A 12,312-nucleotide genomic window follows, 5' to 3' on the forward strand; every position below is an offset into this window, starting at 1 on the left:
TGCTCCGACTACTCCCAACCCGGGCCGAGTCTTGCTTTCTCCCTTGCAGCTCCCTCCCCCCAGAGACAATCCTACCGTCTGTCTCTTGCCGATCCGTCATGCGCATTAATCCCTCCTCCTCCCTCCTCGTCGCTGCTTTCGTCGCTCTCGGACCTGCTTCGCTTTGCTCACGGCTGAATCGCGGCTGAGCCAGGAGCATCTTTGCCTCATAACCTGGAAAAGGTAAATACGCAGCACGTGATCGCATCTGCTCCTGCTCCCTCTGCTTCCTTCCAGACATGAAATAGAATTGCTCTTTTCTTCCACTTTGCATAACAATTTCTCTGCTCTGAATCGTTGCTATTAGTAATATGCATTCGCAGACTGCCGTCTTCTGGAGTACCTGCACCAGATATACTTCTCCCAGGGACCGCACCCGCATCTCATCTCCTAGTCGTCGTAATGCCTGCCACATCAGAACCGCGTTAATACATACGACATCATCCAGGTCCAAGAGATTCATGAATCATCTACCAAAACTTCTCTCTCAATACCGTAACACCAGAGTGGTCAGTTACGCAAATGCAGCCCATCGTTTCCGTTCCGTCCTCGTGCTCCTTACTCTGTAGAACCTCAACGCGCGAAGCAAAAAAAGAATCCACGACGTTGCTTTTCTTTTTTTCTTCAGGTATCTCCCCGGCAAAAACACGCACAGCTGGTATCTGTATCTTCTCAAGCGCAGTCGCCGAGCGTAGATGTCAACAATCTCAAACTCCTTGCTAAAACACTGCGGGAGTAGATTAAGGTTCCAGAGTTATGGCTGATTAGAGAGGCTCGCGCAGAGAATAGTTTATATGTGGTGTCTATTTAAGCGAGCGCGTCGTCATAGTGAGGCTCGACATTATTTGTTTATGCTTTCATCTTTTAAACTAGGAGAAGAAGAAGAAGAGATGGCGAAGCGAACAAGAGGAGGAGATGGGTCGGATGGGTATACCTCCAGCCTATCAGGTTCAGAAGACGATCTCGCGAGAGACGAGATTCAGCCGGCAAAGTTCCGGCAAATCAATCAGAAGGAAGATGATGAAGATAATTCAAATACACCACCACCAGCAGCGGTAGTGATTGAGTGCACGCTTCCGCCGCGGTGTTTGCGGCATCCGACGTCGTTTACGTCGCATGCAGAGTACGAAAGGCACTATCGTGAAGATCACAGCAAAGTGTGCTTCGAGTGCTCGCGCACGTTCCCGTCCGATCGGTTGCTGGACCTGCATATTTCCGAGCAGCATGATCCGTTTATCGAGGCCCGGCGCGAACGCGGAGAGGATACGTATCAGTGTTTTGTCGAGGAGTGTCCGTTGAAGTTCAAGTCGAAGAATAAACGGATAAAGCATTTGGTGGGGGAGCATCAGTATCCGGAGGAGTACATGTTTTCCATTGTTACCTACGGGTTGTCGAAGGGACGGACGTCGTTGCTTAGACGGCCGAAGCAGAAGGGGAATCCGCGAAAAACCGGGGACAGTATGGAGATCGAGCCAAAAGATCCGGCTGATACGAAAAAATCAGGCAGAGGCCCGCGACGAGGTCGCAGAAATCGCAACACGACAACAAACCATGACGACGATGACACGCTTCCGGACGCTTCATTACAAGATGTTGCTGCACAAAAACAAAACAAGAAGAATCCGGATGAGATCTCGTTTGAACCTGACGATGCAGACTACGGCGAGCCGGAGCTGGATCCGGAATTTGAGACGCTGCAGGAGAGTATGAGTGCGCTGAGGCTTGTGCCTAGTAAGATTAGATTCGGGAAGGGGCCACGAAGGTGATCTCTGCTTTGTACATATTACAGCTGCTCACAGTTCAGCATCTTCATTCAACCATACCTATATACAAAATGTAATTTACACAAGTAATTATTCCCGCCTACAAGGCAAGACCCAGCACCGCGAGCGAGAGCTTAACGCCCAACCCCACTTTCCGGTTCTCAGCCTGAAAATCCTTCTCCTCCATAACCTTTGTAAACTTTTGCAGGTTCTCGGTCTCGTCCTTCATCTTTTGCCGCAGGTCCTCGTCGACAGTCACAATCAGTCCGTTGGACTCCAGGTCCATTGTGTGCGATCGCCGCGTGAAGTTCGAGGACCCAATCACGGTCACGCACGGCGTGGTCTCGGCGGGTGGAGTGAGCCAGATTCCTTTGGCGTGGTAAGTCCATCCGCCGGGTTGGTTGAGCACGCCGTTTTGCCACTCGAGAAGCTTGATTTTCTCGCTCTTCTTCCGCGCCGCGACGTCTTTCACAAACTCGTGCGCGAGCTGCGTGTACGCGGGAGGCAGGTACTTTGACACGCCCGCGGATTGGTAGAAGCCGTTTGCTTCGGGCGCGGCAGTGATGATGATGCCTTTCTCCGGATCCGAGTCGAGGAATTTGCTGCGGTAGGTCGGGTGGATGTTGAAGTAGCCCGCGGTGAACATCCACGAGAACTGGTCGGGTCCGGAGAGCACGTCGAGCATGCGTTCGACGGCGGGGGCTTCGGTGGAGTGGTTTGGGCGGAGGAGGGGCGTCATTTGGGAGATTGGGTAGAATACTGTTTTCACTTGCTTGTTTGTGATGCAGGAGGAGGATGAGGCGGAGGAGGTGGAGGAAGCGGGTGGGCGCAGGAGGGGGGCGATTAGAGCTGTAGCGGCCTTGCAGAACGTATTGGGATGTTTGGTCGGTTCAGGCGCAGAAGTGAGCGACGGGTCTGTAGACCACGACAGTTTAAACTGAGAAGGCGAGCTTGCGTCTGAGTCCAGCTTATAGCTGAGCGCAGAAACGGCCTCGAAGATGCGCCGGTAGTAGGCGGTGACCTCAGCCGAGTGGAAGAGGTAATATCGATCCTGCCGGTTGGTGAAGTAGTCCTCCGACAAGTTCGCTCCCGAGAGAATAATCTCGTCGTCGAATCCGTACAGCTTCATATGCTGCAGCCCCCATCCCTCGTTCAACCGCACGGGCGTGACCGCCTTTGCGAGACCGCGCAGCTTGGGCGTGTGGAACAGCCGCACGTGAACGCGGTCGGGAAAATCAGCGGCGAGCGAAGCCATGAGCGAAGCACAGGACGCGTGCGGAGCTTCGCGGGTGCCGCGCAGGGCGTCGGTCAGGAGATGGACCTGCAGGTCTGGGTTTTTTTGCAGAGCGGTGCGGAGGGTGTCGATGAGGTCGTGCTCTGTGCGGCCGATGTAGAGGGTCGCGAGGAAGACGTGCGAGCGCGCGGACAGGATCTTGGATTTGAGGGTCGCGTAGAAATCTGCGGGGGTAGTGAGGATGTCAATTTCGCCGGGAGAGAGGTAGAAACGAGGAGAGAGTTTGTCGAGATCGTCGAGCAGAGCGAGGAGTGAAGGATGCAGAAGTGCAGGGGACGAAGAAGATGACGAAGGACCACCAGCAGAGGCAGAGGCAGAAGCCATTGCGCGGCGGGACTGCTGCTGGTGCGGGTGCAGAAGCACGCGTTGGCGCTGTATGCTGCTGCGGCCAGAGCGCGCCGAGACGCGTCCGGCTCGCGAGAAGGAGGACGAGGCGCGCGAGAGGGCGAGCATTGTATATGGAGGTGGGGTGGATGAGGTGTCGGGAGAAGGTCAAGAGGAGGAGGGTTGTAGTCACGTGCAATGTCACGTGACATCAGGTGACAATGAAGATATGGAAATGGAGAGAAAAGTGAGGAGAAGAGAGTGGAGATAAAGTAAAAGAACAATTGAGCAAACAACAGACAAACAAGAGCAAGAAAGAACACAAAGAGCAGACAATGTTCTATAAATAAGAAACCAAAACACAGCACACGCGCGCCAGGGGTACAAAACACAGCTAAGACAAAACCTTAATTTGTTCGAGCGCGAGCGTGCGGCTGATTATGCTGAGCGCGGCCCCTGCCTGGCTTCTTCACCGCTTCTTCATCTTCTTCTCTTCTCTTGTTCTAGTTCTTCTTCTTTATTGTCTCCTTCTCTTCTTCTTTTTGTTTTATTCCTATTTATAATTGCTACTCCGACATGGACCCCTCCCCCGACGACATCTACGCAGACGTCGACGACGAGGTCTACTCCTGTCGCAAGTGCAACAAGGTAATCACCCCCCTCCCCCCTCAACCACTCACCTCCCGCTCTAACCACTTCCTCCCTTCCAGATCCTCGAAGAAGGTCGTGCTTTTGAATTAGGTAATTATTGATTTTTTGCTCTCCAGCACTCTCCCCCACCCTCACTACTAACTCCCCCAGGCGGCTCCCGATGGCACGTCGACTGCTTCCGCTGCTCCAGCTGCGACAACCAACTCGACTGCGACGCAAACCTCCTCGTCCTCGGAAATGGTGACCTCATCTGCGCAAACTGCTGCTACTCCTGCTGCGTCTGCAACAAGAAAATCGACGACCTCGCCATCCTCACCGGCAAAGACACCGCGTTCTGCTCAAAGTGCTTCAAATGCAGAAACTGCAAACGGCCCATCGAAAACCTGCGCTACGCCCGCACCTCCCACGGCATCTTTTGCATGAACTGCTACGACAAACTCATGGAGCGCAGAAAACGCTCGAAAGCTCAGCGACAGGTCACCCCTCCCCAGGCTATCGAACTCCCACCGCCCGTTGACCTCACCGCTCCCGCCGCCGCCGTAGCCGCACCCGGCGGCCGCTCGACTCCCGGCTCGGCGCGCTCAACTCCCCAGTCTCTGCTCGACAAGACGCTGCCCCCGGTGCCGATCGAGCAGTCGCCAGAGATCCCATTCACGCCAGATGATGCTGCTGCCGAAAGTCCAACCCTAGACGCCTCCGTCTCTCCCACCAAAACCATAACCGCAGACCCCGACACAGCCCCTGCGACGACGACTGCGGAAATTCCCGACACCGTTGAAGCCGCTTCTTCTCCCGCCGACGAACGCCCTCTGGGTGATATGATCCCGCTCTTCCCTATTCCCTCGCCTAACTCCACGCGAACGCAGATCTCGGTCGCTCAGAAGCACACTTCGATCGCGTACTCGCACGCCTCGCTCCAGGCTTCCGACTACGCCAGCGCTGACGAGGACGTGGGCGACCGCGAGCCAGCATCATATACGCGATCCGATTCTCTCGCCGTTCCCGCAGACGCACATCAGTCAACCACTTCAGCTTCCGTCTCTGAAGACACACCCGCGCCGACCGCGACCGTTATGGATAGCTACGACAACAAAACGCCGCCCCAGCCCAACTCGACCGCCGACAGTGTGACCAGCGCGCAAGAGGAACCCGTGAGCGAGCACGTCTCCGTCAAGTCAACAGTAACGACCCCTTCCAGTCTCTTGCAGCCCGACCTCTCACACAGCGTGAGCTCAGACACAAGCGCGAGCGTAGCAACAAGCGCCGGCAACGGCCGGCCCGACTCGGCTGCTCCGAGCGAAAGCGAAGTCATCCTAAGCAAGCAGCCCAGCGCCGACGACCGCGCCTCTCTATCATCTGCGTCCTCATCGACTGCGTTTGCTAGCTTTTCGCGCCAGTCAAAGGGATTTCTTTCCGACCTCGGCTCGCGTCGCTCGTCGACCAGTTTCGCATCAAAAGTCAGACGGATCTCGCGCTCAATCACGCTCGATCAGCAGCCTCAGTCGTCGGCGCTTGGGTCGGCGGCGAGTGTTAACACGCCTACGACCGCCACCGGTGCGGTCGGTGGCTACTTGCCAACGGCACGCGCGTCTACTACAAGCGTCGGCTCTGAGTTTTCGTTCCCTCGAAGGAATACCGCTGATGACTCTACCGCCGGTGCCGGCGAGGAGAAGCTCGACGTCGTGAACTCGATGTCGCCCGCGTTCACCGGCCGGATGTCTCCAGAGCTAAGCAGGAGTTCGGCGCGGAACTCGTTTGCTTCGAGTCACCACAGTCTCGATGTCGAGACCACAGCAACCACAGACGGCAGCAGTAAGTCGGCGCTCTCGGTTCCGAAGCAGCGCGGACATCATGCGAAGCGGTCGATTTCTTCCGGGTCGTTTTTTAACAAGGCGTTTGCGAGGCACGGTGCGAGTAACAGTACTACGCCAACCATGACGACTGGTGCGTCGGAAAGCACGAGCACAGTCGATTCAGCTCTGGCGCCATCGTCCAATACAACTGTTGCAGTTCAGCAGCAGCAGCAGCAGCAGCAAGTACCCACAATGTCGCAACAACAACAGCAGACTATCATTCGCGCAGCGGCAGCACCAGTCAAAGAAACGCTTGTGTCATCTACTTCGCGGTTTTTCTCGTTCGGCAAAAAGGATGACTCCAACAAGCGGCGGATCAGCTCGAGCGTGTCGTCTGCGACGCTCGCTAAAGACGCAAATTCGACGACGACGCTGTCGTCCACGCAGTCCGGACAGACATCAAACAAAACGCGCAACACCCCGGCTCGGCCTCGAACGCCGAAGCTGGGACCGAAGAAAAAGAGCGCGTCGCCGGTTGTGCATATGGCTACGCCGCCTGCGCAGACTGGGAATGGAGTGTCGAGCGGGTCAAGAACGTTGTCTACAGAGTCGCCGGTATGTATCACTGTTTTTTTACAAAGAAGATTTACTAATCATGTGCATAGTATATTGACCTGCCCGAAAATTTCGTCGAGAGCACCGGTTTCAGCCTGGACGAAGACTTTGCCAGTATCCTCAACAACCAAAAATTCGCCTCCTCCCCGCGCTCGCCCGGCAAAGCCGCCAGCGCACGACTGCAGTCTCTTCTGCGCCGCCGACCGAGCCGAGCCACAATGCGCTCGTTCGTCACCGGTAGCTCGCCTGCCTCGTCGCCGCGCATGCAGCGGCAGGACGGCGGGTCGCATAATCGGCAGCCGTCGGGATCGATGCTGGCTAGCTCTCCGCCGGAGGGCGAGTCTCTGTGGACGACGAGCGCGTCGTCGCCACTTTATCGAGCCGATATTCCAAACATGCCGACCGAGTTGCTGGATACGGTGCGCATATTGAGCTCCGAGTCCGGCGCGGGGCTAGATGAGCCGATTGATCTCGATTACGCGGACTTGACGCTGACGGTCGACAACAGCCGACGGCACAGGATGGCGGGCTGGGATGATGACGGCGAGGATGAGATCACGAAGCTAAAGTACGAGCTTGCGCGCGCGACGCAGCGGATTGTCGAGCTGGAGGCACAGGCAAAGTCAGCGCACGGGTCTGACGACGCGGCGAATCTGGATGCGAAGATTGAAGAGCGTCGGCAGACGATTGCGAGCCTGGAGGCGCAGCGGACGGTGATGCAGACCGAGGTCGAGGTGTTACAGGACCACAATCCGAACACGCCAAAGACGCATCAAGCGACGAGTAGTTTGGCAGACGAGACTGAGAAACTGTCGCGGATGAAAGCCGAGCTGGAGTCGGCGAAGAAGGTGCTGCAGACCGAGATTGAGGAGCTGATTGCGCAGCGCAACGGCCTTTTGGAAGAAAACGCGCGGCTGATGAAGTTGCGCGATGCGGCGACGGTCGAGTCTGAACATCTCAATACGAAGAACCTGCAGCTTTCGAATATGAACGATGAGATCACGCGGCAGATCCAGGACAAGTTTAAGAACAACAAAGTGTCGCATTCGCCTGCGCCTAGTGATTCGTCTGCGTTCAGTGCCGCCGGTCGTGGTGCGTCGCGGCATAAGAACGAGGGGTCGGCCGATTATTCGCCGAGTATGTCGAGTGGCAAGATCCCGTTGTTCTCGCGACACAAGGATACCAGCAGTGCATCTGGTGTAGCTCCGCCCACCAACGACGAGAAAGCTAAATCCCCGCTGGTGCAGTCCAGCGGCGGCCCTATTGTGGATGAGGTTCCTGAAGTGGTAGTTGCAGAAGAGACGGTCCATCTTGCGAAGCCAATCACGATAATCTCGACGTCGACATCCTCCTCGTCTCCGTTGACGCGCAATCGCAGCGGTAGCGGAAGTGCAAGCAACTCGAGTGCGCCGACGATGGTCCACAGTATCAGCAGCCGCGAGATTAACCAAGGAAATAGCAACGGCGGCGGCGGCGGACTGAAGTTTTGGAAACGAAAGCGAGGGCCGGGCGCGGCGGTTGCGAAGGGGTTTAATAAGATGTTTACAAACGAAAGTGGAGGACACCAAGGTGGTGTGGGTGGACTCCAGGGCTTTGCGTATAACTCGAACGGGTCGATGTCTTCTTTTGAAGAAACCGAGCAGCACGAACAGCAGCCGCAGCAGCAGCAATACCTGCAACCGCCGCAGCAGAATAGTACCGGCGGCTTAGGAATCTCGCTTCCCAAAAGCGCGAGCGCGATGTCTGCGCTGAACGTGATGGCCGGAAACGGCGGGAACGGGAAGCACTCTGCGACATCGAAGCTGCGGGGGATGGCGATGAAGGTTTCCGGTAACGGCGGCGGCGGGTCGAGCGAGGAGCTAGCCGAAGCTAATGGCCAGCCAAAGTTATTTGGGATGGATATAAGCGAGCGGGCGGCGATGGAAGGCCGGAAGATTCCGATGATTATCACGCGTTGTATTGAGGAGGTGGAGGTGCGCGGGATGGACTACGAAGGCATTTATCGGAAGAGCGGGATTAAGTCGCAGATCACAGCGATCCAGTTGCTGTTTGAGCGGGCGCCGAGCGAGGTGTGGGATCTGAGCGAGGCGGAGATGAACCAGCTCGTGCGCGAGAAGCCGGTGGAGGATAAGGACAAGAAGCTGTCGCAGTGGGACCTGGTCATTCGCTGGTACCAGGAACTGACGGAGGCCATGGCGCAGGATATCTGCGGCGTGACGAGCGTGCTGAAGCAGTATCTGCGGTATATCCCGAACCCGATCATCACGTTTGACTCGTACCTCGCGTTTGTGAACTTGATTGACATCGACGACGTCGAGGGCCGGATCTACAGCATGACGCAGATCGTAAAGTCCTTGCCGTCGGCGCACCAGCGGTGCTTGGAGGTCTTGGTGCGGCATTTGGCGCGGGTTGTCGAGAGCAGCGATAAGAATTTGGTGAGTGTTTTAATCTGTTTGTGCCTACGTATTTTAGAGCAGCTACTAATGATTGATCTAGATGACATCACGCAATCTCGCGGTCGTCTTCGCGCCGACGCTCGTCCGGGACTACTCTGGCTCGCGCGAAATCATGGACGCGAACAAGAAGGGCATCGTGGTGCAGTTTATGATTGACCACGCGCAGCGTGTTTTCGGCGACGAAGGCCTGCTCGTCTAGGCTGAAATGCCATTAGTTTAATTCTATGAGTCTGTTATGAATAGTGCGGGGGTTTTGTTTTTTGTTGAACTGCTGTTTTGATGATTCCCTGTTCGAGTTAGCTTGTTTAGTTGGTTATGTATCATAGTTCTGTGTTTATACTCACTTTTGTTTATGAGACTTGAAAGTTTTTTTGGTCGCCGGCGTCGTTCTTGCTCTTAGTGATGATAGTGTCCATGTACTTCTTTGCTTCTGTCTTCTTCTTATGTTGTTTTGTGTCGTTGTAATGTAAATTTTATCTAAATGTACAAGTCAATGAATCCAATTCAATCTATAAATCAAAATAATAACAAAAGCGACAGAGATAGAGAGAGATCTGGAACAAGATGACATGCAGCAGCAGCTGCTGCAGCAAACCTGTCATGTCAGAAAAATGGCGAGGCGCATTGCGAAAAGCAGATGATGGCGCCAAGGCGTGTTGTGACGGATGGGGAAATTAGTGCTCGACTCTTGGCTGGCTGCGCTGCAATACACACCAAACTTGAGATGATGAAATGAGTGGTTATGGAGTTGTTGTGATTATAGTAATTGGGGATGGTGTGGTGGCGGGATGACGTATGGTTGTGAGTTGGTGAAGGTGTGGTGGGAGGTTTGCGGGGGTGATGTTAGTGGAGAGGGAGTGGAGTAGAAGAGTGTTTTGAGGTCAATTGTGGAGATGGAAGAGGAGATGAAGAGTTATCAAAGGAAAAAGAGATTGCAGATAAGATGATGATGAATGATGATATGATTGATGTAGTAGCTGTACGCAACTCGAAATACAGCAGAAGTAGCAAAAAGTAAAGCCAAAGAAAATAATGAAGAAATAGAGATCAAAAGAATCAAAGTGAAGAAGAGGAGAATTAGAAGAATTAGAAAAGAAGAATTAGAAAACCGTAAATCTCCAAGAATAGTAAAGAAAAAAAGAGGAAACATTGAAATGCCAGAAATATTTAATACTAAACAAAAGAGCCAAAAAAGAGTAACTATCACAAAGATCTGAAACAGTGGAGAAAAGAAAAGACACAAAAGAAAGCCCGGAATTATAAACAGTCTAGAAAGCATATTACAATAAGCAAGATTATAGACATTGAGGTCTCGAAGGGAAGATATTTTGGGGGGACGTCTGCGAGTCATACAGTTCGTGGGGGACGTGTATGGCTGCATAGTGCGACGTGGATGAGTAAAAAAGAGAACAATGGAAACGGAAACAGAGGAGCTTATCGGGGAGAGATGTAGCCCGACGGCTTGTGGACGTCGATGCCCTTGCAGATTTCGCCCCAGGGGATGAAGTTTCCGTCGGTGTCGAAGGCGCCGCCGGTCTTGAAGACCTCCTCTGATTTTGCGATGACGGCCGGGTTGGAGCGCTCGGTGGACCACCACATCTTTGGCCACCAGGCGTCCATGGCCTGCTTTGGTCCGTTGAAGTGGAGGACGGGGGGAAGCGCGCCGGAGACGCGGTTGAATGCGTAGCGGCGGCGCTCGGATGGCGGCTTGCGCGGGGAGGCGAGGACGTCGTCGTCGACAAACATGAGATCGTTGTGGGAGAAAGTCATGGTCTGGAAGAGCTCGGAGGTGAAGTCGACGGTCATGGGCAGGTTCTGCTGGCCGTAGACCTCGGCGATGTACATCTGGTCGGAGAAGACCATGTCGGGGGGCGCGTGGGTGATGAGGTAGTTTGCGCGCTCGTAGACCTGGCGCAGGACTTTGACGGGGCCAAACATGTTGCCCGAGTTGAGCCAGCGCGGGCGGTGGTAGATGTACTTTGTGGCCGGGTCGGTGATGAAGTTTGCGTCGTCGGTGTGCGCGCCAAAGATGTCATCGGGCAGGGTGGAGTTGGGGATGTTTACGCAGGCGGGGGACTTGAGATCGTTTGGCCAGCACTTTTTGTCGGCGCCAAAGACGACGACGGAGTGGTCGTTTTCGCGCGTGTAGTCGAGGTAGTGGTTGACAAAGTCCTTGTAGGGCAGCTGGTACCAGACGTCGAAGCCGTCCATGATGATGGCGTACTGGTCCTCGCGCAGCTTGTTGAGCACGTTGTCGATGCCGATGATTTTGTTGACGCGGGCCTGCGCGCCGTTCTTGAAGGTCTGGCCCCAGTTGATGAGCGTGGGCTTGGGGTAGTCGTTCATGAGCGCGGTGTAGAGCGAGCGGCAGAAGTTGAAGTGAGTCGAGGTCAGCGGGATGAGGAAGACGGCGTCGACGGCGGGGACTGGCGACTGGCCGGCGGCTTGGCCAGGAGCAGGCGCGGCGAGGGGAGCAGCAGCATCAGCGATGGCAGCAGCGGGAGCGGCGGCGGGAGCGGAGGTGCCGAGGGTGGAGGGCAGCTGGGGGTCGACGACTAGGCCGTTTGCGGGCGCGGCGATGACGGAGCTGGAGAGGATGGACTGGGGATCAGAGACGAGAGGGGTCTGCATCTCGCGGAAGCCGGCGAGGAGGAGGAGGATGGCCGCAGCCGCGACGGCGGCGAACAGCACGGTGTGGACGGGGCTCTTTGAGCGGAGGAAGGGGCTAGCCATTGGAGGGGGAGGGGGAGATGAGAGGAGGAGAGGAGGAGAGGAGGAGAGGAGGAGAGGAGGAGAGGAGAAAGGAAGAGGATGAGAAGAAGAAGAAGACGAGGAGGCAAATGCTGGGAAGGGAAGAAGAGGTAGAAAAGGCAGAGGTTGAAGGCGATTAACCGTAACTGGGCAGCCTTGGAACGGTAGGAAACGGTAAGGAACGCGTGTCTTGTACCTTACAGGGCGGGGTTGTTGTGGGAATGATAATCAGAGAGAGACTAGTGCTGAGACACAGTGCGTTCTGTATTAGTTGCACCTACACAGAGGGTACAGCACCCCAGCCCTAAACCGCAGGAGTAGGTCCGAAAGTGTGACCAGGGCGGTGCTGCAGCACCCTTAGAATGCGTGGAAGCGCAAGTTTTGGCTCCGGGCAGAGTGCAGGTGCTCGCTGCTGCTGCTGCTGTGCTGCTGCTGCGCTGCTGCTGCCAGTCACCGAGTCACTGAGCTGCGTGCGGACAGTGCTCCGAGGCGGCAGCAGTGCGGCAGCGCGCGGGCTTCAGCCGTGGACGTCAGTCAGGCCGCTGCAGACCCTGCTTTGAAGGGGCCCAGACAGAATGCTCGCCTTCCGGCTCCCTGGACTTGGACCTCGTCCGCGATGCAGATTT

General features: G+C 55.5%; 4 protein-coding genes across 4 annotated transcripts; 2 read left to right on the forward strand and 2 right to left on the reverse strand.

Annotated features, from left to right (window-relative positions):
* Window positions 1-848: 848 nt before the first annotated feature.
* On the forward strand, window positions 849-1,867 carry BZA70DRAFT_282095 (uncharacterized protein). Its single transcript, XM_064913219.1, has one exon. It carries the CDS (start codon window positions 891-893, stop codon window positions 1,803-1,805), a length of 915 nt encoding a protein of 304 aa, XP_064766821.1. The 5' UTR covers window positions 849-890; the 3' UTR covers window positions 1,806-1,867.
* Window positions 1,868-3,799, reverse strand: BZA70DRAFT_282096 (CDP-diacylglycerol-glycerol-3-phosphate 3-phosphatidyltransferase). The gene has a single exon (XM_064913220.1). It carries the CDS (start codon window positions 3,547-3,549, stop codon window positions 1,903-1,905), a length of 1,647 nt encoding a protein of 548 aa, XP_064766822.1. The 5' UTR covers window positions 3,550-3,799; the 3' UTR covers window positions 1,868-1,902.
* Window positions 3,800-6,009: 2,210 nt separating this feature from the next.
* Window positions 6,010-9,448, forward strand: BZA70DRAFT_282098 (uncharacterized protein). The gene is made up of 3 exons (XM_064913221.1): window positions 6,010-6,479; window positions 6,530-8,914; window positions 8,976-9,448. The coding sequence occupies exons 1-3, from the start codon at window positions 6,117-6,119 to the stop codon at window positions 9,132-9,134; spliced, it is 2,907 nt and encodes a 968-aa protein (XP_064766823.1). The 5' UTR covers window positions 6,010-6,116; the 3' UTR covers window positions 9,135-9,448.
* A 921-nt stretch (window positions 9,449-10,369) lies between these two features.
* Window positions 10,370-11,668, reverse strand: BZA70DRAFT_290870 (uncharacterized protein; the record flags this gene model as incomplete). The annotated part of the gene is made up of 1 exon (XM_064914248.1): window positions 10,370-11,668. One exon carries the CDS (start codon window positions 11,666-11,668, stop codon window positions 10,370-10,372), a length of 1,299 nt encoding a protein of 432 aa, XP_064766824.1.
* Window positions 11,669-12,312: the final 644 nt, after the last annotated feature.

This window comes from Myxozyma melibiosi, assembly GCF_037950935.1.
Source record: "Myxozyma melibiosi strain Phaff 52-87 chromosome Unknown BZA70scaffold_10, whole genome shotgun sequence".
NCBI classification, from domain to species: Eukaryota; Fungi; Ascomycota; class Lipomycetes; order Lipomycetales; family Lipomycetaceae; genus Myxozyma; species Myxozyma melibiosi.

Excerpts from the sequence above, each read along its gene's own strand:
- BZA70DRAFT_282095 (XM_064913219.1), top strand. The coding sequence starts at position 891 with ATGCTTTCATCTTTTAAACTAGGAGAAGAAGAAGAAGAGATGGCGAAG.
- BZA70DRAFT_282098 (XM_064913221.1), top strand. The coding sequence starts at position 6,117 with ATGTCGCAACAACAACAGCAGACTATCATTCGCGCAGCGGCAGCACCA. Across the intron at positions 6,480-6,529 it reads CGTTGTCTACAGAGTCGCCG|TATATTGACCTGCCCGAAAA; the intron begins GTATGTATCACT and ends TCATGTGCATAG. Across the intron at positions 8,915-8,975 it reads AGAGCAGCGATAAGAATTTG|ATGACATCACGCAATCTCGC; the intron begins GTGAGTGTTTTA and ends TGATTGATCTAG.
- BZA70DRAFT_282096 (XM_064913220.1), bottom strand. The coding sequence starts at position 3,549 with ATGCTCGCCCTCTCGCGCGCCTCGTCCTCCTTCTCGCGAGCCGGACGC.